The sequence below is a fragment of the Pezoporus occidentalis genome, unplaced genomic scaffold (assembly GCF_034315485.1).
Source record: "Pezoporus occidentalis ecotype Australia unplaced genomic scaffold, CSIRO_AGI_Poc_V1 ctg54, whole genome shotgun sequence".
Taxonomy (NCBI): Eukaryota; Metazoa; Chordata; class Aves; order Psittaciformes; family Psittacidae; genus Pezoporus; species Pezoporus occidentalis.
Genome location: NW_026915877.1, coordinates 3,803,847 through 3,831,173, shown reverse-complemented (window position 1 = coordinate 3,831,173; position 27,327 = coordinate 3,803,847). Strand labels below are relative to the sequence as shown.

Sequence of the window (27,327 nt, the reverse complement as noted above, 5' to 3'; positions counted from 1 at the left end):
CCCATAGGGAAATTAAAAGTTTCAGATTTTTTTAACGAAGACCTCCTTTATGTTCTTAATGCATCCAACATCACCAGTTTTACTAGCAGTTGTCTTTTCTGATGATGTTTGTCCTTTCTTACCGGCAGGTGAAATACAAGGCAGATTTAAAGAAACTTCATAAGCCTGTCACTGACATGTCTGAATCGCTGATCATGAACCATGTCCTGAGTACAAGCCAGCTCGCCAGTGCTGTAAGCTCGTTAACTAATCCCAGACTTGTTTGTTTTTTCCATTACTGTTGATTCTATTCTGAAATGATCTCTGCTAAATACTTCTGTAACAGTTACTCCCTCTGCTATTGTTCATGGGATGTCACCTGGTAGTGATCTCTTCCTCTACTTTCTAATGATTATTTCCTGTTAACTAGCAATTTTGCCCCATTTGTCCTCTGGGAAGTCAAATCTTTACCAGCTGCGGAACTGCTAATATTTTAAATCCTCTTTATTACATTTTAACTGATTGCATTACACTAACAAATACCATCTTCTTCTCTTTTTTTCTGATTTTTTTTGTCTTATTTACTGCTTGCTATATTTAATTTTTTAATTTTTGTCTATTTTTTTCATTTCGTATTTATGCTTAACATCCCCCTGGTGTAGACGTACAGAATCATGCCTAACAAAATACTCAATAATTTTACTGAGAAAAGTAAAAAAATCATTATTGCCTAATGCAGCTTTTTCATGTATCCACTCTGTTTTCTTTTTTTCTTTTCTTTTTTTTCTTTAATTCTGGTTTTGAAAAAATCTTTGTTTCAATCAAAATGGTCAAAAAAAAGTAACTGTTTACCTACATCTTTAGAAGTTTTATCTGATACTGGGAATTAAACTTCTTGCTTTTGTTTTACTTTTTGCATTTCTAATTTCTCTTGATGTTCCATTGAAGTGTTGCTTTGATTGGACCTAACAAATAAATTTGCTGGGGGATAATTTTTTTTGTTATTGAGATGATTTTTGACACCTTCCCCTCAGTACCAGTACAAGAAGCAATATGAGAAGAGTAAGGGTCACTACCTTGTGGTGCCAGATAATCTTGAACAGGTTCATCTAAGGGAGGCATCAGAACTACAGAGCCACGTAAGTTGGTCAGCTGTTTCTCATTAACCCTACTCACTGAGTATCAGTCTCCATCACTGAAGTTGTCCTAGCAAATTCTCCAAAATGTAATAACCTCTCTGCCTACCCGCTTTATGAGCACTGCACACCTGAGTAAACACATCAATGAGAAATATTTGCACATTTGCAAGTTTAGAAAAAACAAAATATCTGAATGATACCTTCATTCTAGAGTAGATCTCAGAGTTACTTATGACTGTTGTATATGCATCTTTTTACACAGTAAAATATATTAATTTGGGTGATTTTGTCTGTAAAAAAATGACTTGGTAATCACAGAAAATGGAAATTGAAAGAAGTAGGGTTGTTGCTGACAGTATATTTTCAACTGCTTTATCCATTCTAGCCTCATTCTGCATCCAAAATCGCTTTAACCAAAACAATAGCTACAACTGCTATTAAATGTGTCCAACATTTTTCCCCTCTGGAATACAGCAAATGGTGGATTATTCCAGAGGAATTCATACTCTGATTTGGTCTCTATTCCTCTTTATTCCAGGTTCTATTCCAGGTATTTATTGACTGTAAAGCAAAGAGACAAATTACTGCTAGAATGCAAAGGGCCATAGTTACTCTTCTGCTGCATGGCGTGGAAGAACAAAAACCTTACATAGCAAAGGACTATAAGGAAATGGTTGTGAATAGGTTTGTAGTTAAAGTCACTACTTGTTGCTCCAGTTTGAGATCAGGATGTATCTCAGCCAAAGACATAGCATAAGCTCATGCAGGAGTCTGAAGATTGATGCCCTAGAGGCTGATAACTGTAAATTGAAGCAAGAATATCTTCATCCTTGTGAACATTTTAGTTAGCAAGTCACTAAACTACATCTTTTCATTCCTGCTGCTGACAATCCAGCAATCTGTATAATACTTGGTTGTTTACACAGCAATCTATATAATACCTAACATGTAACTGGCTGAACTCAGCCAGGGCCATGAGCAGTCTGAGTGCTTGCAAGTTAGATTTTTATAGCTACCTGTCTTCTTGAAATCTGAGCTAACACTGCTTATTCTCTACAACAAAAGTCAGTAGAATTTTAGGCCACACATGTTGCTGCAAGCCTGACCTTTGTTTTTTACATTTTATTGACAATAATACAGATTTCAATATTAAACATTAATCTTTTCATAGAATCATAGAATCACAGAGTCACAGAATGGTTTGGGTTAGAAGGGACAATAAATATCATCTAGTTTCAACCCCCGTGCCACAGGGCAGGTTCCATCTTTCCACTAGAGCAAGTTGCTCAAAGCCCTGTCCAGCCTAGCCTTGAACATTTCCAGGGATGGCACAGCTCCTCTGGGCAACCTGTGCCAGAGCCTCACCACCCTCACAGTGAAGAACTTCTTCCTACTATCTAATTTAAATCTACCCTCTTTCAGTTTAAAGCCATTTACCACGGATCTGTTGACTATAGTAGAAACATACTAGTTGATAAGTTGGTTCTTTAATTGAGGGTAATATTTTTATTTTCTTCTCAGGTGAAATACAGAGAAAAGTATGAGAAGGAAAAAGGAAAACCTATGTTGGACTTTGAAACACCAACATACCTTACTGCAAAGGAATCTCAGCTCATGCAGAGTGAGGTATGGTTAAAATCAATACTGACAGACTAAAAAACTTTTTTTTTTTTTTTCTGGGTTAAACTTTTACAGTGACTTAGGCAATTATCCTTGCATCTTGTGCATGCTGATAAACTGAAAAAATATAGCTGTATCACATTTCTTTATATTGGTTAAGAAATACTACATTCAAAATCCATGAAGCTTTCCCATGTCATGCTGAAGTATCATCTGTAATTTTTCATCAAGAAGCTGTCAGTAAATGAAGCTTAAGCAAGTCTTCGAGTCTTTAGAAGAAATGTAATATGAAATTCATTTCACTTAAAATATGCAACAAGAGTATGTGTGTCAGTTATCATCATAGTCCACAGAAAGTACCCTGGTTATTTTTTTCACCTTAGAACTCTGTCTTTGAGAAACCTATTTATTTCGTCTTTGTTTCTGGCGTCATAGTGTTCTTCACTGACTTGTAATTCTATTTCCTCAAGCAGTTCTTTTCTGTTTGTAATCTTGTTCTGTGACAGATGAAGGCTTGCACATGCTGAGAAACAGTTGTATACAGCCAAAAGTCATTATGTTTGAGTGTTTCCATTGAACATTTTCTTGGCATGTACAACTAAGTAGAAAAAGATTAAAAAAAAAAGCAGGGTCAGGTCATATTTCCATTGAAAGTCATGAGATGGTTCATTGGCTTTAGTAGAAACAGGATTTATTGCTCTACATGCCCACGGCATTGACTGTGACATTAATACAAAACCACTGCTCCATCCTCCCAGTAGTTTTTTGTGTAACTAAAAATAATATAAGAAATATTTGCAATTTGGGATTTTGTGTGGTTTTTTTGTTTTGGCTTTTTTTTACTCTCATTAGAAAGAATATAAGAAGGACTTTGAAGAGAACATTAAGGGCAGAAACCTTACTGGCTTGGAGGTTACACCATCCTTATTACACGTCAAATACGCAACCAAAATAGCAAGCGAGGTAGCAGTTATTCTGTGCTTCTTTCCTCTGTCAAGTTAAATAATTCCACTAAGCAGTTCTTCACTGCTTTCTTTTTCCTAACCATTCACATTAAGCATGATTCCATATATTTTGTGATCTAATTTGTTACTGTTCAGTAACTGTATTTGTATTTGCTGCATCCTTTCTGGCATACATCAGTCTAACTGTTACATGGTGGGGTGTATATGTGTGTGCGCCTTTGCAATTTATCTTAAACAATAATTACCACACTCTATTCTGTTGTAGTAGTTGTTATATAACCCTATGGGATATTCTTTTTTGTTTCAAAAAAATTTTTTTTCATTTGAAATTTTTGGTGGTTTTGTTTTTGTTTGTTGAAATTTTTTTTGCAACAAAGTTGTGGAATACAGAACTCTTTTTAGTCTGGTTTTGCAGTTTTCATGTTCTTTCTTCTGCAGAAAGAGTACAGGAAGGATCTGGAGGAAGGTGTCAAAGGCAAAGGACTAACCTCTTTAGAAGAGACTCCAGACATGCTAAGAGCAAAGAATGCAACTCAAATCCTGAACGAGGTATTCCAAAAGCTATTTAGAAAATAATGAATGGATGTAATAACCTCCAACTGACAAACGCTTATGGCTGTGTAACACCAGTATGAACTTTATAACTCCCTAGAAACTCTTGGGGAAAAAAAAAAGAAAAAGTATGTGGTTGACTAAGGATAAAGCTGTGAGCCTGAACTTTTACGTGAGCTTTTTTTAGCTTTGTAGTTCCTATCAGGAATATAGGTGGGAAATAGGTGCTGTGATCGATTGTCAAGGGATGGACAAAGCCAGCACTGTGATGCAGCAGGGCTAAGCATAAGAATCAGAGGTATCAGTTTGTCAGTTGTGTAAACTTAAGCATCTTGGGTCAGGAGCACTTAACCAAGGATTAGAAACTAAGGACCAGGGCTGTGGAAACAAGAAGCAAAAGTGAGAGATCAGAAAAGGACTACAGTGACAGAACCAGACTGGCATGCTCCTGCTTTGGGAGGTATGCTGTGCAGGAAAGAGCTATTTTTTATCATGCTTTATGCTTGATGAGCATGTCAGAAACACCAGCCATTCTCATGAGCTCTTCCCCCTGCCCAGGATTGATGCCCAGTTGGCAGCTGTTGGGCTGATGGCTGAGGCAGTCTTCCCCACTTTGACACAGAAAGGTGGCCAGCAGTCAGGATGCAAACCTAACAGCTGCTTTATTTGTATGGTGGACTGGTATAATAAGTATTTCAGGGTGATTGCCTTCATGGGATAAGACTAGTTCATATTTTAGGAGCCTTATCATCATCAGCAGCCTGAAAGGTGAAAAAAAGTAACTTTTTAGTGTTACTTCTGATTTTGCTTCTTAACAAAATACTTTGAAGACAAACATCCTTACAACAGCATTTTGTACTCAGTAGTGCAGAGGTTTTGAGTTATTCAAGGAGCCTGTATTTTGTTACCAGAATATTACAGATGTATTCAGCTAAATTCAGCAGAGTTGGCATAGAGAGATATGAATCGTAGAATTATAGAATACTACGCTGGAAGGGACCTCAAAGATCATCTAGTCCAACCTTTCTAGGCAACTTGACCTAGACTAGATGTCTCAGCACCCTGTCCAGTATGAATTATACAATATACAATATGAATTGTACAATATAAATCTTTTAGACCTTACTGGAAGATCTGTTTGGGAAGGGTGGCTGCTACAGCACTGAGTTTTTAAGGAGGGTATCCATTCCAAAGGGCCCCAAATGTCACAGAGAATCCTGGCACCTTGCATTTTTTTCGACATGCTCAGTTTGAAACATCTGGGACCACTCTTCACTGCTACATGCATTTCATACACTGCTCGTTCTCTGTTGCTTCTCCTCTGTTCAAGTTACAGTTTTGCATGAATTGCTGATCACCTAAAGGAAATCACACTTTGAGATTACTGGTGTTGGAAGAGTGACCTTAATACAGCTGGCCTGTAGTGTGCGCCATTTACTGCTGAAGTGGGGCTGTTTGTTCTTAAGATTTAAGTCATAAAGTAGACACTTTAGTGACATCATTTATGTGTTTAATTGTGAGTTTATATTAGTAGTATTCTTGGTTTTTGTGTGGCCATTAAACTAGCTGAGGTGCTAAAGGTATTTGGTTCGTATTGACAAGGTATCTCTTTACTGTCTTTATCTGCAGAAAGAGTACAAAAAAGCTTTGGAATTAGAAATCAGAGGGAAAGGTCTGACAGAACTGGCTTTGGAGACACCAGATTTTGTGAGAGCAAAGAATGCCACTGACATTGCCAGCCAGGTCTGTGTGAATACCGCATGTATCATATCTGATGACTTTTTTAAAGGAAAATTTATTAACAGTTTTTTTCTGATTAAGCCAAATGAAAATTGTTGTCAAAATATGATAAAGGCACCTAAATGTGAGCTTTCCCCAACAGATCAAGTACAAACAGTTGGCAGAAATGGAGAAAGCCAACTACACCAGTGTTGTCGATACTCCGGAGATTATTCATGCCCAGCAGGTCAAGAACCTTTCAAGCCAGGTATCTTGAATGAAGCAATTTAATCATTGTTCATGTGGGAACCTTGAGGGGATACTAATTTGGAGCACTTGAATGACTACCTGTCCCGATGTTCAGGAGATGCACCAGAAAACAGATTTCTCTAGAGCTGTGATGTGACATCTCTTACTCTAGAATTCCATTTTGATAATGAAAATAATTTATTTTAATACTGTATAAAAGGAAACAATAATTTATATTGCTTTTGCAATACCAAAGCTAATTTGGTTCTAAGTAGATTTAGCTTAGTTTTCATACTCCTTAGTAACTTAATGTTTAAAATAAATCTTACACAGAGGCATAATCTGAATTTGTATCAGACACAGAAGTACTCACTTTTCCATAAAGATGGACATTATGCAACAATAAGTAATGCCAGATTGTTTATTACTATTTTTGTATTAATGGAATGTATTTTGTATTTACCATCAGAAAAAGTATAAAGAAGATGCAGAAAAGAGCATGCCTTACTATGTGCCTGTAGCAGACACACCAGAAATACAGAGAGTCCGTGAGAATCAGAAGAACTTCAGCACAGTATGTATATAAATAAAAAAACCACTGTTACTGTCAAATCGTGAAAAATCTGTTTTTTTCTTTTCATTTAATCAGGTCCCGATATCACTCTGTAATCCCAACTAGGCTGCTTCCTATTTTCAGGAATCTTCAATCAGAGGGTCTGTTGTGTATGCAGCACCCCACATATGCATTACAAAGGGAACCGAAATGATGCTGTTAACAGTTTTGAAGAAAACTTTCTTCTGCAGCCTCTGACAATTCCTTTGCAAGTGATAAGAGAATTATGCTTACAGAACTTGTCCTTTGTTGTCAGTCGGGCTACTTCCAAGACTGTGGTCAGTAATAGAACTCCACAACCTGAGTTGAAATCTTTGATTTGCATTGTTGAGACAGTCTGGCGCCTTTCAAAATTTTTCAGTTAAGGATCTGCTACTGCTAATTTAAATGAGAATACCTTTAACTGTAGTACCACTAATGGTGGTGTTAAAATGACCTTATGAGGTGTACCTTTTTTTCCTCATCTTCAAAGAAAACTCTGTAAGTAAATTTTTAAGGCATGGAGTCAACATTTGACATTTTATTTTAACTTTTTCAACAGCTTCAGTACCAGTGGGACCTACAGAACAGTAAAGGAAAAGTTACAGTTGTACAAGACACACCAGAAATGCTGCGTGTGAAAGAAAACCAGAAGAATTTCAGCTCGGTATAGTTACCTTCTGTTTTCAGTTCTCATTGCAAAAAATACAGTTTAATGTACTTAATAAATTAACCATTTGGGGCTCTTATCTTACAGGTGTTTAAGTTCTTGATCAGCTTGAATGCTTATAAGAACTTTTTCAAACAAAACTAATCATATTTTAAGTAGATTTAGCTGGCATTTGCTACCCCTTTTTAACTACTGTTTTTTGTAGAGTGCCCTGATTGCGCATATTCACATATTCACAGCTGTGATATAGTTAGTCAATCCTGTATTTAAATTGATGTTACTAGTATCCACCTTTCTTTTGTCCTGTTACCATGTGAGTACTGTATTGTTGTGTGGCAGTTGCCTTCTTTCAGTGATAAGTGAGCTGTCTGCCTGGCCTGTTTTACATTTCATGTGTTACCATGAAGTGCTTGAAGTCTTCTGTATTGTTTTGCCACTAGCTCCATTAGCATAGTGAATAACTAAGTGGAAGACATTTGTGTAAAACATACTAAAGCAAATTAGAAAAGGAAAAAAATAGAGCAAATACTAGTCTCCAGTCCTAAAATTAGCCTGCAAATATTTTGATACTCTACTTGAAAATGCACTACAAATATAAATGCTCAGCCCCTTTTTGCACAAAGGGCAGTTGTATAGTAAGACAGTCTTCAGATATGTAGTAAGGCAGTAACTAAAGATGAGGCTCCAAGTTGGCTTTAATGGTCTGCACTGTTGTGTTCAAATCACTGTCATGAGCCTGTATTCATGTGCTATTAGAAAGAATGTTGTGTTTTGTACGCTTAACCTTGTTGTCTTCATTCTAAATATTAAGATTTTATATAAAGAAGATATTGGAACTGGAACTACTATTGAAAAGACACCAGAGATGCAGAGAGTTAAACGAACCCAGGATGCAATCAGCTCGGTACAAAGAATTGATTTTTAATACTCTACCAGTGCTAATTCAACTTGAAATAATATATTCCCCCCTCCCCCCCCCTTATTTCTTTAAATGTTGCTAACAGTGGTTTGGCAATAATCCATCCAGCTAAGGGATACTTTCTAAAAGTTTTTCCCTATTCTTGTTACTTAAACAGTAATCTTTCTGATAATTAACATTTAATTTGTTACTTACAATTCATTTCTAAAACTTGAAAGCTCTTGGCATGGTTTTAATCTCATCCCAAACATAGTATATTTAGCACAGAATCAAATAATTATTTAGGGTTGAAGTGACTCTTAAGATTGTCTACTCAAAACCCTTCAAGCAGAATCAGCTAGGGAAGGTTGTCTGGGACCACGTCCATTTGAGTTTTGACTATCTCAAAGGATGAAGACTCCACAACCTCTCTGGGCAACCTGTTCCAGTGACTGACCACCCTCCCAGTAAAGAAGTGTTTTCCTGTGTCCAGACTGAATTTTCCATTTTTTAATTTGTGCCTATTACCTCTTGTCCTGTCACTGAACACTTCCAGGAAAAGTAGCTCTCTCTTCTTCATTTCTTCTCACTAGGTATTTCATAGAATCACCACAGAATGGTTTGGGCTGCAAGTGATCTTAAAGATCATCTAGTTCCAACCCCCCTGCATAGGCAGGAATACCTTCCACTAGACCATGTTGCTCAAAGCCTTGTCCAACCTGGCCTCGAACAATGCCAGGGATGGGTCAGGCACAGCTTTTCTGGGCAGCCTGTGCCAGTGCCTCACCACCTGCATAGAAAAGAGCTTCTTCCTAAGATCTAATCTAAATCTACCCTTTTTCAGTTTAAAGCCATTCCCCCTTGTCCTATCCCTACATGCCCTTGTAATGTGTAGTGTTATACACATTGATAATTTCCCCCTGCACATACTCTTCTTCAGGCTGAAGAGTCCCAGCCCTCTAGGCCTCTTCCCATATCAAAGATGCTCCTGTCTCTTACTCATCTTTGTAGTTCCATGCTGCACTTGCTCCATTAAGTCTTTCTTGTACTGGCAAACCCAGAACTGGAGACAGAATTCCAGATGTGGCCTCACCATTGCTGAGTAAAGGGGAAGGATCCGCTCGGTTAACCTGCTGGCAGTGCCTGTCTTAATGCAGCCAGGGATGATGTTGGCCTTTGCCAAGAGGGTACATTGATGGCTCATGGTCAGCTAGTTGTCTGCCAGGTTCCCAAGGTCCTTCTCTGCAGATGTGCTTCCCAGGCAGTTAGCCCTCAGCATGTACCCCAGCCTGGGGCTATTCCTCCCCCATTGCAGGACTTTGCATTTCCCCCCACTGAACGTCACAAGATGCCTCTCAGCTCATTTCTCCAGCCTGTTGAAGTCCCTCTGGGTGGCACCACAACCCTTGGATGCATCAGCCAATCCTCACAGCTTGGTGTCATTTTCAAACTTGCTGAGGGTGCACTCTGGGCATTCAGGTCTCTCGTGAGGATGTTAAACAGTATTGGCCCCAGTACTGACCCGGGGTACACCATTGGTGACTTGCCTACGACTGGCCCTTGAGCCACTGGTCAAAATGCTCTGGACCTGGCTGTTCAGGCTGTTTGCACTTACTTGTAACCCATTCATTGTTAGCTTGTGTGTGAAGATGCTAGGCAAACAGTGTCAAGAGCCTTACTAAAGCATGTCTTGGAAAACTTTCATACTCTGTAAAAAATTGTAGCACACTACAGTTGGAATAATTGTATGTATTTTCTTTCAAAACTTGTAAATCTTTTTCATGTTTTTTTGAATGCTCAGTATAAAAGATACTAACATTTCAGCCAATTTGCTTCATGCTAAAGTTCTTGTGAAATATTTATTTTTTTTTTTTTGTTATGCTGAAGTAGAAATGCACTGCAGTTGTTAAAATCTTGTATGATGACTCTTGCTTTTGTTGAAGGTGGAAAGACCAAATGGTATCAGGTGCAAAGTTATTTACACCTGGTGTTAGAAAACTCTTTTAGTGAAAAGCTCTTCACAGTGACATCTTGTCAACAGCTAACATTGCCTTCTGACACATGGCTTGTAAAGACGATGGGAAGCCGCACTGCTCATCGTAAAGCCAAGGAGATCTTTTAAGTTCTCAGTCTTTATGAGATCAGTACAATGCTCTTCATATATCCACATGTGCATTTAGGTGCTCTTTTCAATGCCATTATGCTAAAATTTTCAGAAATTATTTTAAATTTTTAATATCACAGTTTTTTGGAACTCTGTGTAAGAAATCTTGAAATGGTTCAGTTGGTTTGGATCAGGGGGGTGGTTCTTGCTGAAATGAAGCTCCTGGGAGACAGATACCCAAATTTTAAGCTTCGGTTGAAAAATTCTGCCTCAAACAAGTTGCTGCTTTTTTACGCTAGTGGTTGTTAAAGTGCTTTGTAGAGGTGTGGCAGAGTTACCTATTAGGTAACTGGAATAGAAGGTTCCTTGATTATTTTGTTCTATCGAAATACATTTAGTACCTGAGATCTGAAGGAGTTTAAGTGTAAAAGACTTAAGTTTCTGTATTCATGTAACTTGTTATGCATACACGTGTCAGCTGTCCTTTAATCTAAATCCTTTTACCTTTCTCTAATGTCTTTGCCTTCGCAGGTTAAATACAAGGAGAGTATTGGGAAAGGAACTCCAATTCCTGATCTTCCAGAAGTGAAGCGTGTCAAGGAGACACAGAAGCACATCAGTTCGGTAATAGCCGATATTTTCTATTAACCTATATACTCGGAGAGCTCAAGCTCCAGCCTTTGGTGGTGTTTGTGGGTATTTTTTGCTGAAAAAAGAACAGCTCTCTTAAATCCCTATATTCAGCAGCAGATAGTTTAAATATATGAATTTTTGCAGGAATCATTACAATCAGCCATTTCCTGTATTACTTTTCTGACCTTTTCTAAACACAGAACTAGAAACAAAAAATACCAAGATGTCTTACAATTAGTCTGAAAAAATGGATCAGCCTGACAGAACTTTGTGGAAAAAATAATGGGAACCTTTTTTGTAGTCACAAAACCCTAGTGACCGTTGTAAGTGAAAGCAGTACTGGCTCTTCCCTTACCTAGGGGAGTGTGGATTTGAAAGCACAACATGCTTCCCTCATTTGGCACCATGGCTGCTTTACTTTGATCTCTGCATACAGAATTGAGTCAGGATATGGTCTTGCAATTATTGGTACTTTCTGCACAATGTTTTTTTCAAAAGATTCTTCATTTTTTGAACCTTTTACATATTTTTTTTTCTCATGCTGTGATTGATTTATTTTTGTATTTTTTCATTGTTTCAATCATAGCGAACAGTGTTCTTCTGAGTTTTTTTCTTTTTGGTTTTGGTTTTTGTTAACCTTTTTTTTTAGCACTGCCTATGTGACTCTTAATGAAAAATGCACTTTTTTTTAATCAAACAATTACAAAACAAAGCTAATAATATGACAGCTAAAACTGTATTGTTTTTTCTTACTAGAGACCTAGACTGAAGTAAAATAGTACTGTTTGAAACAAACAGTCACAAAAAGCAAAAAGAAATAGAGCCCACTACAGAGTATTTTTGTATTAAACATGTCTATAAAAGGTTGAACTATTTGTTAACACCATAAAAATAGCTTCCATTAGTGCTGACTGCCTGAAAAGTAATACTGTTACATTTCCTAAACTAAGATGGAAGGAAGAGCCTACCTACCTTTCATGCCAGGTTAGCGGAAGATTTAAACTTTTGTCCTACTGAAATGAAGTATTCCATTGACTTCAGTGGGTTCAGGCATTGAACACAGACATTAAGTTCTTTGCTGAGCTCACACAGCAGACATTAATTTCTTTGCTGAGCTGTTGGCTGTGCTTATAAAGATGTACACTGAGTAAAATAAATTGTGCATATATTTATGTATAATCGCAGATTATTATTTACCTGTAAACCAGGTAAATTATCTGTCCAAATATACTGTAGTTGTTATGGCAGGAATGTGATCTTCTCACCTTGCTGGGTGCTTGTGTTCTGCAGGTGTTGTACAAAGAGGACCTAGGGACAGGTATCCCAACACCTGTCACTCCAGAAATAGAGAGAGTCAAACGCAATCAAGAACACATTAGCTCGGTATTTAAAAAAATCATAACAGCTTATTTTTGCATAACACCCTAACATATAATCTGTTTTTCTTCAGTGGGTTGGAATCTCACCCTTCTTCCGTCTTTTCCTTGGCAACATTTTTAACTCCTTTATATTCCACCTGTTTGTGTTTGAACTTTTTTTGATGATTTACAACTTTACATGTTTCTTTTAAGAACCAACCTGGAAGTAGCTGTGAAGTTAACATGGTGTTTTTCTCCATGTTTGGTTTTCTTAACTCTTTATCTTCTACTGTCTGTAGTCATATATAGAATAATCAACCATCAGCCTCTTCCTTAATATTTGCCTCTAGAGCAAGTGTGAATTAACGAAGAAGTGACCCTAATGCTAAACATAACTCACAAAATAGATTTAATGGGTTTGCCTATGTAGAGTGTTTTGGGGGGTTTGTTTGTTTTTTTTCTTGTTTTTGTGGAAACTTTCTTGTACCTCACAGGTGTTATACAAAGAGGGCTTAGGGACTGGCATCCCAACATCGGTTACTCCAGAGATGGAGAGAGTCAAACGTAATCAAGAGAACATTAGCTCGGTATTGCTCAATAAAACAAACCCTACCATTTCCAATGCAAATCAAGTCCCTTTAACTCCTCCATATTACGTTTTTGTTTCAATTATTTGTTGAACTTTGAACAACCTTTTTTTTAATCAAATCACTAAACCTCTGTCAGTATCCTTATATTTTTTCACTCAATCTAACTTAGTGGTCATTAGATTGTACCAGCTGTGAGATCCTAACCTTGTTTACTTAAAGCAGTTAAGCAGTACCTTATTTTTCTTCCCAGTGAAATAGTAGTAGTCTGAGTGATATCATTCTCCTCTTCAATAACAAAGTCAATCCTTCTAACAGTCTTCAGACTCCCCACACTGGGTGCACTGCAAACGAAAAATGAACTCTTAACCCTTCCTGAAGCAAAGCAATCTAATGTAACTTGTGTGTGCTGTCTCTTTTCCTGGTTTTGCTGGGGTGGGTGCTTTAAGTATTCTACAGGTCTTTGTAAGAAAACCTGGGTGGCATCATCATATCACTGCAGTATGAAAAAAAGAAGGCTAAAGTTGCATATATAAGAAAAGACTACCGTAGTAATGAATTCTGTCCAAACTGTTTCTACTCCTAACACATTCCAGTCAAATGACCATTATGTCATTATTTTGTTCTGTATTTGTTTCAATTAGAGTGACTTGCAAGTCAGTTTGACTCACTGTGACCCAATTCAGTCATGACAGATAGGAAATTCAGTCCTGACTTGAAATTAATAGGAGAGTTCAGACAAGCCACTGTTGTTAAATGTTTTGCTGCGTTAATTGTCTCTGAGGTCGTGGCAGCTCTCTGTTATGCTGGTGAGCTTATTTAGAAGTCTTAGAGGCAAAGCTGCTTATGCCAGATCTTTTGTTTGAGTAAAAAACCTCCTTTGCAAGTGAGTTTTCAGGTAACAGAAAACTCTTGCAGTTCTTGCTGGCATTCCTTGTGTGCCCCCAAGTGAGATGACAGCAAACTTCACAGTAATATTAGCAGATTATTTTCATTGAGGTTTTTTGCTAGCCTTTGAACAGGGCTGACAAAGCTCTATTTTTCATATTTTGAAGTTTCACTATGTTAAATTACTTGTCTTCTCTCTCTGTCCTCCCTGTCCTCCTCTTTCCTTTTCCCTTTCCTTTCCTTTCCTTTCCTTTCCTTTCCTTTCCTTTCCTTTCCTTTCCTTTCCTTTCCTTTCCTTTCCTTTCCTTTTCCTTTTCCTTTTCCTTTTCGGTTGTGTTTTTTTTGTTTTACTTTTTAACGCTCCCTGTTGTGGCACAGGTGTTGTACAAAGAGGGGCTGGGCATTGGAACCCCAGTACCTGTCACTCCTGAGATGGAAAGGGTCAAACGCAACCAAGAAAACTTTAGCTCGGTATTTTTTTCCTCATTTAAGAAAAAAAAAGTTCCCTGTAACTATTTAACACTTGTGGATTTTCTGCTTCCTCCAATTAACCTATAAACATAGAAACATCCCCTTTCTGCTGTTATATATTTTAGTCATTGTATTTTATATACTTATTTTTTTAAATATTTTTGTTATAACACTTGATGCTTCATGTCCTTTAGTTTCTTTTTGGTGAAGCTTAAGGCATTTTGCATTTTTAAAAAACACTGGGGTTTTTATTTGCTTAATTCCATTCCTCTAATGCTTTCTTATTCTGTGGAAGCATATCTAAGGATTAGGATACAGGTTTCTAGCTATGAGAAGACTTCCTCTAAATTTACCATACTTGCTAACTGGTTTATACTTCCTAATTTTTCCTGCTTTCTGGTATATTTAGTTGGCACAAAAAGGATGTGTGTTACCTCCGTCAAGTACAGTTGGGATTTTTTGGACTTAACTTTATTTGAACTCCCATGTTACCCTGCAGGTGTTGTACAAAGAGGATCTGGGGACAGGAACCCCAACACCTGTCACTCCTGAGATTGAGAGAGCCAAACGCAATCAAGAGAACTTTAGCTCGATATTTTTTTTAATTTGAAAAGCAGCATTTTCCCTTTTAATCTATTTGCAAATAATTTTAACACACACACACACAAAAAAACCCTCTTGTATTTCCCTGTAATCAATTTACACAAGAAAGAATACCCTGTTCCCTGTGTTTTGACATTTTTTTTCCTCTGTAGTTGTTACTTTGTTTTGATTGGATCATCTTACTAATAACTTTTAGATTCCATTTCCCCATCTTCCTTTTTACTCTGAACATATTTATTTCTCTTTAATATCTGCTTTTGCTTTTGTTAATCACTTCAATCCTTGGTTGTTGGGTTTTTCCCCACCCTGGTTTTACTGCATATAAAAACTAAACTATTTATTGCCTGATACAAATCAGTGGACATGACCTCGGGATAACAGTGCTCTGACACATGACAGTGTAACCTGCGCTGATGTTTATGGAACTGGTAAATGAAATGAAATTGATGTCTTTATTCCTTCTGCATTGTATTTGATGCCGCCTTTTCTTGAGTCTTTCATGTTGTTGCACAGAGAGAGTGGCCCAAATCTGCAGCTGCTGTAAACCGCTCTAGATTTGTTGGGACCACAGGTTTGCAGGGTAAAAAAAATGAGTTAGTAACATTAGCCTGTTTGTCTGGGTGACAAAAGTGTCATGTGTGATAGGAGAGCAGTAGCAATTACGATTTCTAAGGTACTATTTTCACACGTATACCTTTATTATGATCATGTCTCTGTATCCTTCCTGTAATATGCAAGCTAGATTCTGTGATGATAAACTCTGGATGACGAGTACTGTTTCACTCAGGGAATGGATGACTTTTTGTTGAAGGGTGGGTGCATGTGTGTACAGAAAAGCTTCTAGGAAGGTGGACTACGACCTAGTTTTCCAATGGCTCAAGTACAGTCAGGAAAAGTTTTGCCTCACTGCTGGGGAAGAGATGATAATATACTTCATTATCATTTATATAAGACTTCAGTCTTCTAATTATTCACCAGTTTTAAATGTCCACCTTGAGAAGCACTTCAGTCAGGAAGGTATTCTAGCATTCTAGAAGTCATACTGATTTATCAGTGTGTAACTCTGTCTTCAGAGTTTTAAACTAGTTTATTATTTTTATGGATCTTTTTAATCCCTGTATTTATTCTGGGCATCTCAGAAAAGCATCTCTCATGTTCTGCGTGTTCTCTCAGCAAACAGAGTGGTACTGTGGTTTGCTTGTTCCTTTTTCTTTTCTTTAATGCAGCCATGTTGCCCTGCAGGTGTTGTACAAAGAGGATCTGGGGACAGGAACCCCAACACCTGTCACTCCTGAGATTGAAAGAGTCAAACGCAATCAAGAACACATTAGCTCGGTATTTTTCAATTTGAAAAGCAGAAAATTCCCTTTTAATCTATTTAAAAATAATTTTAACACACCAAAAAATTTTTTTTCTTTCTCCTATAATCAACTTACACCAAAAATAATATCTGGTCCCTTTGAGATCTTTTTTTCCTCCGTAATTGTTACTTACATCTTTCTTGTTCCTCTTTTTTATGACATCCTCTTAATAACTTTTAATTCTACCTTTCCTTTCAGCTTGATTATAATTTTTTTTCTTCTTAAAAATACACGGTTTTCCTTTTCTTAATCACAACAATCCTTACTTTTGTTTCGTGTGATGCTGTTTTGGTTCTTTTTCCCTGATTTTACTTACTTTCTATATGAGAACTAAATAGTTCTGTGCCCGATACAAATCCATGGCTGTGACCTCAGTATAACAGTGCTCTAATACACACGTAGCGTCACCTGCTGTGATGTTTATGGAATGAGTAAATGAAAGAGAATTGATTTCTTTGTTCCTTTTGTGTTGCATTTGATAACTTCTTCCTTTAGGAGGTCTTTACTGGTCTACTGTTACACAGACAGTTTTTCTGTATAGCTCCTGAGAAGCAAAGAGAGAAGGTATTCTAGGTTCCGCCCAAAAGGCATTGTGGAGTGTTAGCATTTAGCTGTATAGTGTTGGAAAGCATTTTAATTTTTCTCTTTTATTCCGAGCTTTGGCTAGGAGCAACTTTGAAAAACATTCAGTTGGTTTTCTCACAAGCTGCGTGTTATTGTCGTTTGCTTGTTCCTCTTTTTGTTTTTTAATACAGCCGTGTTACTCCACAGGTGTTGTACAAAGAGGATCTTGGGACAGGAACCCCAATACCTGTCACTCCTGAGCTTGAGAGAGTCAAACGCAATCAAGAACACATTAGCTCGGTATTTTGTGGAGGAAAAATAGATTCCCTTTAACTCCACTTAAATGGAACTTCTTAACATTTATTAAAAATGAACAATTCCACTCCTTACTTCCATTTAATCAACTCATAAAACATCCTTTCTTCTTCCCTATATTTTCCAATGTTACTGACTTACCACTTCATCATATATGTGATTATTTACATTATCCTAAGTATTTTTAACCATTTTGCTCCCTCTTCCAACTTTTTCTTTTATATGTGTTTTTTTGTTTGTTTGTTTGTTTTCTTAAATCCCATAATTTTCCTTTTTTAATGCTGTTATAGATGGAAGGGGGTGGTGGTGTGTGTCTGACTTTCTGGCAGGTTTCAGTGGTGGCTAAAAGCCGTCCTCCGCCATGAAAATGTGTTTGATGTTAGAGGCTTTTGTGTTGGATTTATGGCATCTGCTAGGATAAAACCATAGATCTTTTTGCCTCCAGACCCTCAAGGTGCAATCCAGCCTTCATTGCTTTCAGGGGTAGCTTTGGAGCGCATTAGAGCAGACTGAGCTACCACAGATTCAAATATTTGACTTCATGTTGGATGTAATTATTATTGAGTTGTGATTATGTTCTTGGATGCTTCTTGTTGCTACACAGGTGTTGTACAAAGAGAGCGTGGGGACTGGGACCCCCACTCCTATCACTCCAGAGATGGAGAGGGTCAAACGCAATCAAGAAATCTGTAGCTCGGTACTTTGCTAAGAAAAAAGAAGTTCCCTTTAACTCTATTTAAAAGAACATTTTAACAGTTTTAATAAATGGACGCTGTAACGCTAGTTCCAAAATAATGTCAGCCATAGCTCTAAAGCAGCTTACAGAAGTGCTTACTTCTTACTCACATCTTGTGTGGTTTACAGTGGTGACTTTAACTTGGTAAGAGTTTTTATTGTTTTCCAAGAGTGGTTTTAATATCCTGTTCTAATCCTAAAATCACTTAACAAACTCCACTCATTTTCTCTGCAGTGCTGACATTCTTTTAAAAAGAAAAATTGTAATTTACATGTTCATGGAATCCTCAACACGTCCATATGGTATTTTTGTGGTCTCATTTATGCAGTACTTATACAAGTGTGTGTATATATATACTTACATACGTATATGAGTGATCTTATGTTAAAAAGCCAGTATGCCAAACCCTACTTCTCTAGCAAAATACTGCTAAGTACCTTCTTTAAAAATATATGCACTGCGTAGGTCCTGAGAAAATAAATACAAGAAAAATATGCCTTGGGCTTGAATTTTTTTCTATGCATAGCTTTTTATTTATTGTTGCTTTCTTTGGCTCCTTTCTTATGTCTCATAGGTGTTGTATAAAGAGAACATAGGGAAAGCAACCCCAACACCTGTCACTCCCGAGATGGAAAGAGTTAAACGCAATCAAGAAATCATTAGCTCGGTATTTTTAACAGGAAACCAGTTCCTTAGGATGTGAATGACGTGTTTAATATTGTAACTGCAGCATTTAGTAAGCTGTGCTTTCTAACTTCAGAAGACAAATCTGTCGTGTAGCATAAACCTCCTACCTTCTGTGCTTACAAACAAGTGATACCTTCTTTTTAATCATGTCTTCTATTTAACACTGTCTGAAGCAGGATTTTACTAGAACTACGTTTGCCTTTTTTTTTTTTATGGATATAATCTATGTGCAAATTTTTTTAACCCTTTCTTACTACAAGTAGGCAGTGTTGACTCCGTGCAGGGTCCACTTCTGCATTCAAGTGGATTGATGGCAAAGCTCCCATTGCTTCTTTTGGGAGAAGCATTATGCCCCAAGCCTAACCCTTTCTAAGTGTAATGATTCAAAAGCCATGTTGTATGTTGGTTTGGTCTTGTTTTAGTTTTTGGGTTTGGGTGGTGGTTTGTTTTTTTTTGTGATGGTACCTTTTAAATCACATTTGGATACTCCCTTGTATCCTGTAGGTTTTGTACAAAGAAAATGTGGGGAAAGTGACCCCAACACCAATCACTCCAGAGATGGAGAGAGTGAAACGGAACCAAGAAATCATTAGCTCGGTACCTTAAAAATAGATATATTTCTTTTTTTATCTTCATGCTTATATCTTAATAAAGTAACACGCTAACTTTCTACTGAAGATTGATTCTAATTTAAAAGATAGGTATAGTTCTTTCTGCCATTTAATTGCTCCTCTCCTAAAACAAAATTACTTTAGTGTTAACAGTTTGATCCATAAATTTAGGCCTTTTCTGCAACACAGTTTATGTACCTGTGGGCTCTATCCAGACAATATTAGAAGCTTAGCAGCCTTTGTTGAAGATACTCAGGTTGATCTGTCTATGCACAGTGTTTGAGCTTTCATTGGCTTCTCACGGATATTTGACTTCAGCAAATACAGACTAACAGGAAACCAATACTCCACCCTAAAACCCCCATGTCTCGGAGCCATGTGAGACTGCATTGCTCTGACATGTGACTTGGGATGCCTTGACCAGAATGACACAAAAGGAACAAGGCTGTTAACTGTTCTGGGTGGTGTATCAGCAAGGGCTTTTAGGTGGCCTCGTGGCTGGGGGAGATAGGTAAGTGTAATTGTGCAGCAATACCAGACACCCATCCTCAACACCCTTCTGTATTTGGCTGCCCAATGTAAGTGTGACCACAACTCCCTCCCAAAAGGTCACAGATTGCTTCACACACAGGCAAAACATCAGATAAAGCATTTCTTCACTAGTTCTCTAGGTCCATGGGCAGCTTCCCCAGGCCGTTGTCAAAGTTATAGCTGGATAGAGCCTGTCTTTGTTAACCAAAAAAATAACAAGCTTTCCTTTTACAGTTTATTTTTCTTACCCTTCTTTACAGCAGTAGATGTTTGCCTTTTGTGCAGTGCTGTGTATCATAATCAGTTGTGACTTCTTTTGAAATTTGATAACAAAGTAATAATTTGTGTTCAAATCCTTTTGATTGGGGGGGTGTGTGTGTGCAGGGTTAAGATACTGGATACATCTTCTGTATCCCACAGGTGTTGTACAAAGAAAACCTGGGGAGAGCAACCCCCACCCCTCTGACTCCAGAGATGGAGAGAGTCAAACGCAATCAAGAACACATTAGCTCGGTATTGTCTGAAAGATGTAAAAAAGGATATGATAGAGCATTTTTTTTCTAAATAACTTAAGTCTGCCTGGTTTTAACCAACCCTCTAGTTTTCTTCCCTCAAACATAGAAAGTAATTTCTTAAAAGTATAGTATTTAAGCAATTTTTTTGTGAATTAACTTTTTAATACTATTTTCCCTATGACCCTTTTATTTTTTTCTGTCACAATGAATGGTGTTTACTCTAAACCCAATAATGTTACAGCTTTTAATTTGTACATTTGTGACTTTGAGTTACTTTGTGCTCTGTAGGTTGTATACAAAGAAGGCTTAGGGAAGGCAACCCCCACTCCGGTTACTCCAGAGATGGAGAGAGTCAAACGCAATCAAGAACAGATTAGCTCGGTATTGAAAGAAGATAGACAAGCACCTTATATTAAAAATAACCACTCTGAACAAAACCTCCACTTCTAACTTAGCCTTATTTTCTCAGTTTTCCTTACTTTCGCCTATTTTTCCCTTTGGTTTTTACCTTTTGCTCTAGCAAATAACTTTTTTAGATGCTTTATTTCCCAAGATCTTTTCTATCCCTGCAGTGATGAGTATGCTTAATCAATAACACCATTTACAGAATGAGCTATGACTTACTCCAGTCTGATTTGTGGACACCTTTTTGCACACTGTAGGTTTTGTACAAGGAACATCTGGCAAAAGGAACTCCAACACCGATGACTCCAGAGATGGAGAGAGCTAAACGCAATCAGGAAAACATCAGCTCGGTACGTTCTATTCAGTCAATACATGACAATATTTTTAAAAGTAACATTTCAATCCTTGAAATCCTTACTCAGATGAACAATGCAGATGTTAACGTGACTACCTAGCTACCTAGTTTGGAAGTATGAAGTAACCATACTAAAATAAAATCATTTAATGCTTGCTTTTTACCTTCCACAGCAGCTGAGCAAGTCTTTCTGTGTGATTAGCTGCTTTAGTTTGGAGGGTATTTTTAAACAACAGTTGAATTTCAAATAACATATATTAGCTTCAAGTCTTGCAAGTATGTTCTGGTTTTACTGTCTTACACTGCATGGCATATAAAACGATTGCTCTTCAGTAACAGTATGCTATGTTAGATTGCTGATGTTCTGTATTAACACATGATCAATCTGGAAATGGCCTTTAGGCCCTGTTTTACTAACCTGTTACTCCAGAGGCAAATCCTGAAATACCCCATTGTAAATGTTTATATACATAAGATCATAGGATCTTAGGTTTGGGTTGGAAAGAACCTTAAAGACCATATAGTTCCAATCCCCTGCCATGGGCAGGGACACCTTTCACTAGACCTGGTTGCTCAAAGCTCCATCCAGCCTGGCCTTTAATTTTGTCATGGCTTGATAAATCCAGTAATAAAGTATCTGCAGATGTGTAAAGAAGTATGATGTGACTGTTGTAACAAAAAAAAAGAAACCCTACAAACCCAGTAAAAATTATGGCATATCAGTGAAAAATGCAGGTCTAATTACGTTGTATGTTCCACACTGGTAACTGCCAGTGAGGTGCAGGTCAAATATATGAAAATAGTACCTGGACCACTATTACTGCATTATTACCTCTACCTGTTCTTACAAGGTTAAAAAGACAAGGCTCTTTTAATAAAAAAAAACAGGAATGTTTGGCATCAAGGCCAGAGCTGTCCATATCTCATATAGTTATGAAGAATAATTTTGTTTTGCATTCTAATGTTATTCACCAGTATAGATCCTGCTGCTTTCCCCTGCCCCTTCTTTGTGAGGTTGCTTCAGTACAGCTCATTCCTCATGACGCAGTAGTTTGGTGCCTTGTTCTCACTTCCTTTTTCTCATTTGGCAGGTTCTTTATTCAGACAGTTTCCGAAAACAAGTACAAGGCAAAGCTGCATATGTACTGGATACACCTGAGATGCGGCGGGTGCGAGAGACCCAGAAAAACATCTCTACAGTAAGACCATTTATAGATGTATTTCTAACTTGGCAGGTGATGTAAATAAGAACATAACCTTGTTGCTGAGACATTCTGGGGTTGGCAGCCTGAGCACAATGTACATATACCAAGCCTAGTTACCCAAGTAGATTAAGTGCTAAAGAGTGACTGCAGGAGAGGGGTGTTTGGGGTTAGGCTCTCTCATTGTTCCTGGATTGGAGAAAACAGAAGTTCTAAATAGCAGTGCACCTCTCTACTAGAAATTTACCTGAGGTGAGCAGGAATAAAAACTACTCATCTAAGCTACAGAGAACAGACACTTCATTTTAAATTGCAGGTGAAATACCATGAAGAGTTTGAGAAAAGCAAAGGTAGTTTCACACCTGTAGTTACTGACCCCATTACAGAACGCGTGAAGAAGAACATGCAGGACTTCAGTGACATTAGCTACAGGGGCATCCAACGGCGAGTAGTGGAAATGGAGCGAAAGCGCGTGGACCAGGATCAAGAGACTCTCACAGGTAAGCAGAACCTAGGTTTTATAACAATTCAGGTACTTCATTTACACAAAACACAAGCTGACCGGGATGAGTTGTAGCATTTAAGATTAGCCGCACCAAATCAAGCTTATCATTATCAGTCCATTGCAAAAATAGCAACTGTAAATCGTCTGTCATCTGCCTGTCCCATTCTGCCCAAATTTATTAACATAATGCTGGATTTACATCTCTTACGTTTTTAGTTTCCATCACCATGCATACTAGAGAAATACCTCACTGATGTAGATTATGTAATAAATAAATTAAGAATAATCTGTGCTATAGGTTTGAGACTTATGATGACATATACTGCTTGCCCTTTTCTGATATGCTTTTACTCCTTTTCGGGACAGATGTGCTGCTCAAGTTCTGAAAGCTGCTTGAGCTACAGCATCTCCTCAGAAGATGCCCTTTTTCTTGCAGGTCTTCGTGTGTGGCGCACTAATCCCGGGTCAGTCTTTGACTATGACCCAGCAGAAGACAATATTCAGTCCAGAAGCTTACATATGATCTCTGGTTTGTTCCATAGGCTGTAGTACTGTTTGTGCAAAATAGGTTTTGTACTTGTGCAAATCCAACCAAGTAAAGCCGACAGCTTGGGGACACTAAAGTACAGGTTCACGCTCCACCTGTGCAAGAATGCAAGTGTAGTGTTGTGTGCTGACTTAAACAGAGACAAGATTTCAAATGTTATAGAGGGACACAGTTCTTGTGAGAATTAATGTTAACTAGAGGAAAAATTGTCTATGGCTCCTCCTCACCAGTATACATATATTTGTGCTAGCTCCATGAATGCAGCTAGCTGTTTAATTATAGCTCATTTCTCAAAAACTATGTTAATCTTATATATAAGTGATCTAACACAGGCATGGAGAGGGGTGTTCGATCCACAGATAGCATGATGCAGTGGCTTACCTGTAACGTGCGCTTCCTTTTTAAAAAACTAAAAATACTGTTCCTCAGTTACCTTTTTGGTTTGTTTAAGCTCCTTTCTTGCTAATTATTTGAAGTGCATCCTGAATGATAGAAACCACAGTCTTCGACATGGCTCAGCTCTGTCAACTGATAAGGAAAGCATGGGATAATTGAAATAATTCTGGAAGCAGCTACCACTAAAGGGAAGGAAGTGGGAGAAAGGAAAAAAAAACCTGAATATTAACAAGGACATAACTGTGCTTTTCTGAGTAGAACTTCAGCATGTTGCCCATAGACTTTTAGAATGGCAAATACCACTGAGTAACCATAAAAATACTGTGATTAACTCACATGCTCTTTTCCATGAACTTTGTACAATACACTAACCAATCCTGCTTAGCGTGTGGGCCTGTGTCAGTTTTCTACTCTAAGCACAACTTTGGCAGCAACAGTGGAGAGCTTTAGGTATTTTTACAGAATATGCGTGTGTGTATATACAAAGTAACCTATGTATATGTTTGTGTGTGCATGCATGTACATATTTATATCCACATGTATTTTTACATGTGCATCTCCTTACAAAACGAAGATGTAAATTGGTTCCCCCTGCTTCCTCCTTGCAGTCCAAGCCCAGCGCCGAAGCCGGGAGCACTCCCGCTCTGCCAGTGCCTTGAGCCTCAGTGGTGGCGATGAGAAGTCTGAACCCTCAGATGGTGTGGATCAACATTTATCCTACTACAGCAGTGGGGGCCTCTTTGCCACTACAACAGGTAGGAGGAGAACAAACTTGCTACGTACTTACTGCCCTATGGGGACACATAGTATCCAGGCCATCTGGTGGGGAAATGCTGGACATTGGCTCATGTTGAGTAATCCCTTTAGCCAGGAAATAGCACCTAAGTACACATGCAAAATGTGGAGCTATGGAAACAACCAACAGCTGCAAAACTGTGTTTCAGATTTGACCCACCTAATGACCCACCCATGGTCTTTATTCAGAGCAACTCTGACCTTATTGCCAACTGTGTAATAAACAATACAAACTGTATTTTCCTTTTGTAGTGGGCTACAAGCACACTAAAACCATAGAGTTGCCGCAACAACGGTCATCGTCAGTTGCTACCCAGCAAACGACAGTATCATCCGTTCCCTCTCACCCATCTACTGCTGGGGTAAGTAACACCGTTCGGTTGTATTAAGACACACATTCCCGGCTTACTGCAGAAGTTCATACAAGTACCTGCCAAAAGCGCACAGCCCCGGAGGTCTTCAAGAGCTGATGGCGTATTCTCCACATCATGCCTCAGACCATGCTTCCAAGACCAAGTTGGCCACAGCCTACTCACTGGGCTGAAGCTTGGTACAAACCCCAGTGAAGGTGTGAAGTCATTGGAGTGGGATAGACCCTCCCCTGTTCTTGAAAACTTTAACACTTCTTCCTACACTTGAGATTGAGTCTTGGAGAAGCTACATGAAGATAGGTATAGCATTGTCTCCCCACAAGATCTGCTGGGAGGCAATAACTTAAAAGTTATGGCTGGAGCTACCTGAAGCCAATAGCTGCTCAAATACACTACAGACATGTTCAGCCTCAGTGTTGCCAAAACACAAAGGCTGTAACCCAAGGTACTGTGAGACCTGGGTAATTAAGGTATTTATTTAGCTATTAAGAAGAAATGTTTTGTGATCTGAAGACAGGAGATTTTGGCCAGGCAGATGCTGCCATCAGAAATACTGTTAAGAGTACTGAAATAAGTTGAAGCATAACTTGCCCTTAGCCTGCTTTTACATTTTTCTCACCAACAATGTCCATCAGTGCTGACAGCAGGACTATAAACATGTCTCCTTTTTTTGCCCTCTTTTCTGCCCCCTTTCTTACACCTGACAGAAGACCTACCGGGCCATGTATGACTATATGGCAGCTGATTCTGATGAAGTTTCCTTCAAAGATGGTGACACAATTGTAAATGTACAATCCATTGATGAAGGCTGGATGTATGGCACCGTCCAGAGAACAGGCAAGACTGGCATGCTGCCAGCCAACTACGTAGAAGCTGTCTAAACCCAACCGTATCTTCCCATAAAGCGCATCAGCATGGTATGGACTCACCGGCTCTGCTCAAGTCAAGAGCCTTAGGAAAGGGTTTGTAAAGCTTTCTCCAAAGTGCCTTAATGTCTTCCATGTTGATAGCGCCTTATGAACTGTGGGGGGGGAAAAAGTAACTGCAGCGCAAAATACTCTTGAAACATCCTTCCAAAACGTATTTGAAAATTACCTGTAAGCACACTACCAGGCACTGCTCAGAACAGTATTTCTTCCAATGCCAAAAAACCCCACAACTACATTTCTAAAATATTGCCTGGATCTTTCAAGCACCACACACCATCATGCATTTAACTATGCCAGAACACAATCCAGCTCAGTGTCTCCAAATTTTTCCACACGTACTTATGACTAAGATTACCAAATATTACTTTATTCATTCTCTATAGAGAGAGTATTTTCTTGAGCTAGTCTAAAATGTTTGAATTTGTTCACTTCTTTTCCATATAAGCAATATTTAAGCTTAGTATCTCAAACCAACATTTATCTGGGGTTTGGGGGATAACCAAACCCCAACCTGAAAGCCTCTCCTTCTGCTTGCTGAGCTCTTGTGCATGTGATTTTCATGCAACTGTTCTGGGGTCAAAAGCTGTTATTACCTGTAAATTAGTGCCTAAATAAAGCTAACATTTCTGCAGTGTGCGTGCTTTATTCACTCATGCTGTAGAGTGGGAATCAATCTCACAGCAAACTGGCTTTGTTCAGAAAACTATTAAAGGAAGGAACCCAGGAGGCGGTGGAGGATACAACAGCCACAAGAAACTGAGGGTCTCTGGATGAAGCCAGACAAGTTGTATCGTATCGTATCTGAACACCATGGTTATTGGCTTCCTCTACTGAAGCAGCTGGTGCCAGCTGGTTGCCAAGAAAGAAGGAAGTAAGAAATCACTGTATACTGTGTCCAGGATAGACTAAAGATTAAGAACAGGTCAGCAGTGGAAGGAACTGCAACATGAACTCTGAGGAATTCAGAGTTCAAAGGGAATTCATGGCATGTCATGGTATACACAGCCAACTTGAAAGGGAAACGTCCTTCCTCGATGTGGGATTCAGGACTGCTGCCAATGCTGAAGGAAGTTTGTTAGTTAAACAAAGATGTTTGTTAACACCCTTTCGAGATATGTTAGGAAGATCCTTATCTGTGCAGAGCACTAGGCACTAGAGTTGAACAAGCCTGAGGAGACAGAGCTGGAACCAAAATAACATTTTCAAGAAACCAAGAGAACCTGCCGACAACTCATCTCTGGCACTGTTCATGTCACAGCCCCAAGGCACCTCTTTGTCCCATTTGCTGTCTTCATGAGGTGCATGAACAGGGCAAAGAATATTGAGAGTTCTGATGACAAGACACTGCCAGGTCCTCAAGGACCTGCTCCTACCTTAACGCAGCAGTTCAGCTCTCCCAGCTTGTGGATCCAAAGCAATGCTCAGGGAGGGCTAAACACAACGAAGGGAAAAAACGACAAACCAAAAACATACCA

The 27,327-nt window shown here is 38.4% G+C and overlaps 1 protein-coding gene across 18 annotated transcripts in view; it reads left to right on the top strand.

Annotated features, from left to right (window-relative positions):
* Positions 1–26,483, top strand: part of NEB (nebulin) — a 116,133-nt gene extending 89,650 nt beyond the window's left edge. For 4 of the 18 annotated variants that reach the window (XM_062637765.1, XM_062637760.1, XM_062637751.1 and 1 more), the window contains 27 exons: positions 129–233; positions 1,014–1,118; positions 2,640–2,744; positions 3,591–3,701; positions 4,142–4,252; positions 5,885–5,998; positions 6,138–6,242; positions 6,693–6,797; positions 7,378–7,482; positions 8,297–8,389; positions 11,019–11,111; positions 12,411–12,503; positions 12,973–13,065; positions 16,270–16,362; positions 17,160–17,252; positions 17,872–17,964; positions 18,578–18,670; positions 19,195–19,287; positions 20,253–20,345; positions 20,636–20,728; positions 21,010–21,102; positions 22,199–22,306; positions 22,626–22,809; positions 23,251–23,343; positions 24,366–24,512; positions 24,805–24,914; positions 25,631–26,483. In XM_062637765.1, coding sequence (XP_062493749.1) covers positions 129–233; positions 1,014–1,118; positions 2,640–2,744; positions 3,591–3,701; positions 4,142–4,252; positions 5,885–5,998; positions 6,138–6,242; positions 6,693–6,797; positions 7,378–7,482; positions 8,297–8,389; positions 11,019–11,111; positions 12,411–12,503; positions 12,973–13,065; positions 16,270–16,362; positions 17,160–17,252; positions 17,872–17,964; positions 18,578–18,670; positions 19,195–19,287; positions 20,253–20,345; positions 20,636–20,728; positions 21,010–21,102; positions 22,199–22,306; positions 22,626–22,809; positions 23,251–23,343; positions 24,366–24,512; positions 24,805–24,914; positions 25,631–25,804 — 2,898 coding nt within the window. In that variant the 3' untranslated portion in view covers positions 25,805–26,483. Of the gene's footprint in view, positions 1–128; positions 234–1,013; positions 1,119–2,639; positions 2,745–3,590; positions 3,702–4,141; positions 4,253–5,884; positions 5,999–6,137; positions 6,243–6,692; positions 6,798–7,377; positions 7,483–8,296; positions 8,390–11,018; positions 11,112–12,410; positions 12,504–12,972; positions 13,066–14,331; positions 14,425–14,923; positions 15,082–16,269; positions 16,363–17,159; positions 17,253–17,871; positions 17,965–18,577; positions 18,671–19,194; positions 19,288–20,252; positions 20,346–20,635; positions 20,729–21,009; positions 21,103–22,198; positions 22,307–22,625; positions 22,810–23,250; positions 23,344–24,365; positions 24,513–24,804; positions 24,915–25,630 lie in introns of those variants that run through there. The other 14 variants (XM_062637752.1, XM_062637750.1, XM_062637753.1 and 11 more) reach the window with 14 other exon arrangements.
* Positions 26,484–27,327: the final 844 nt, after the last annotated feature.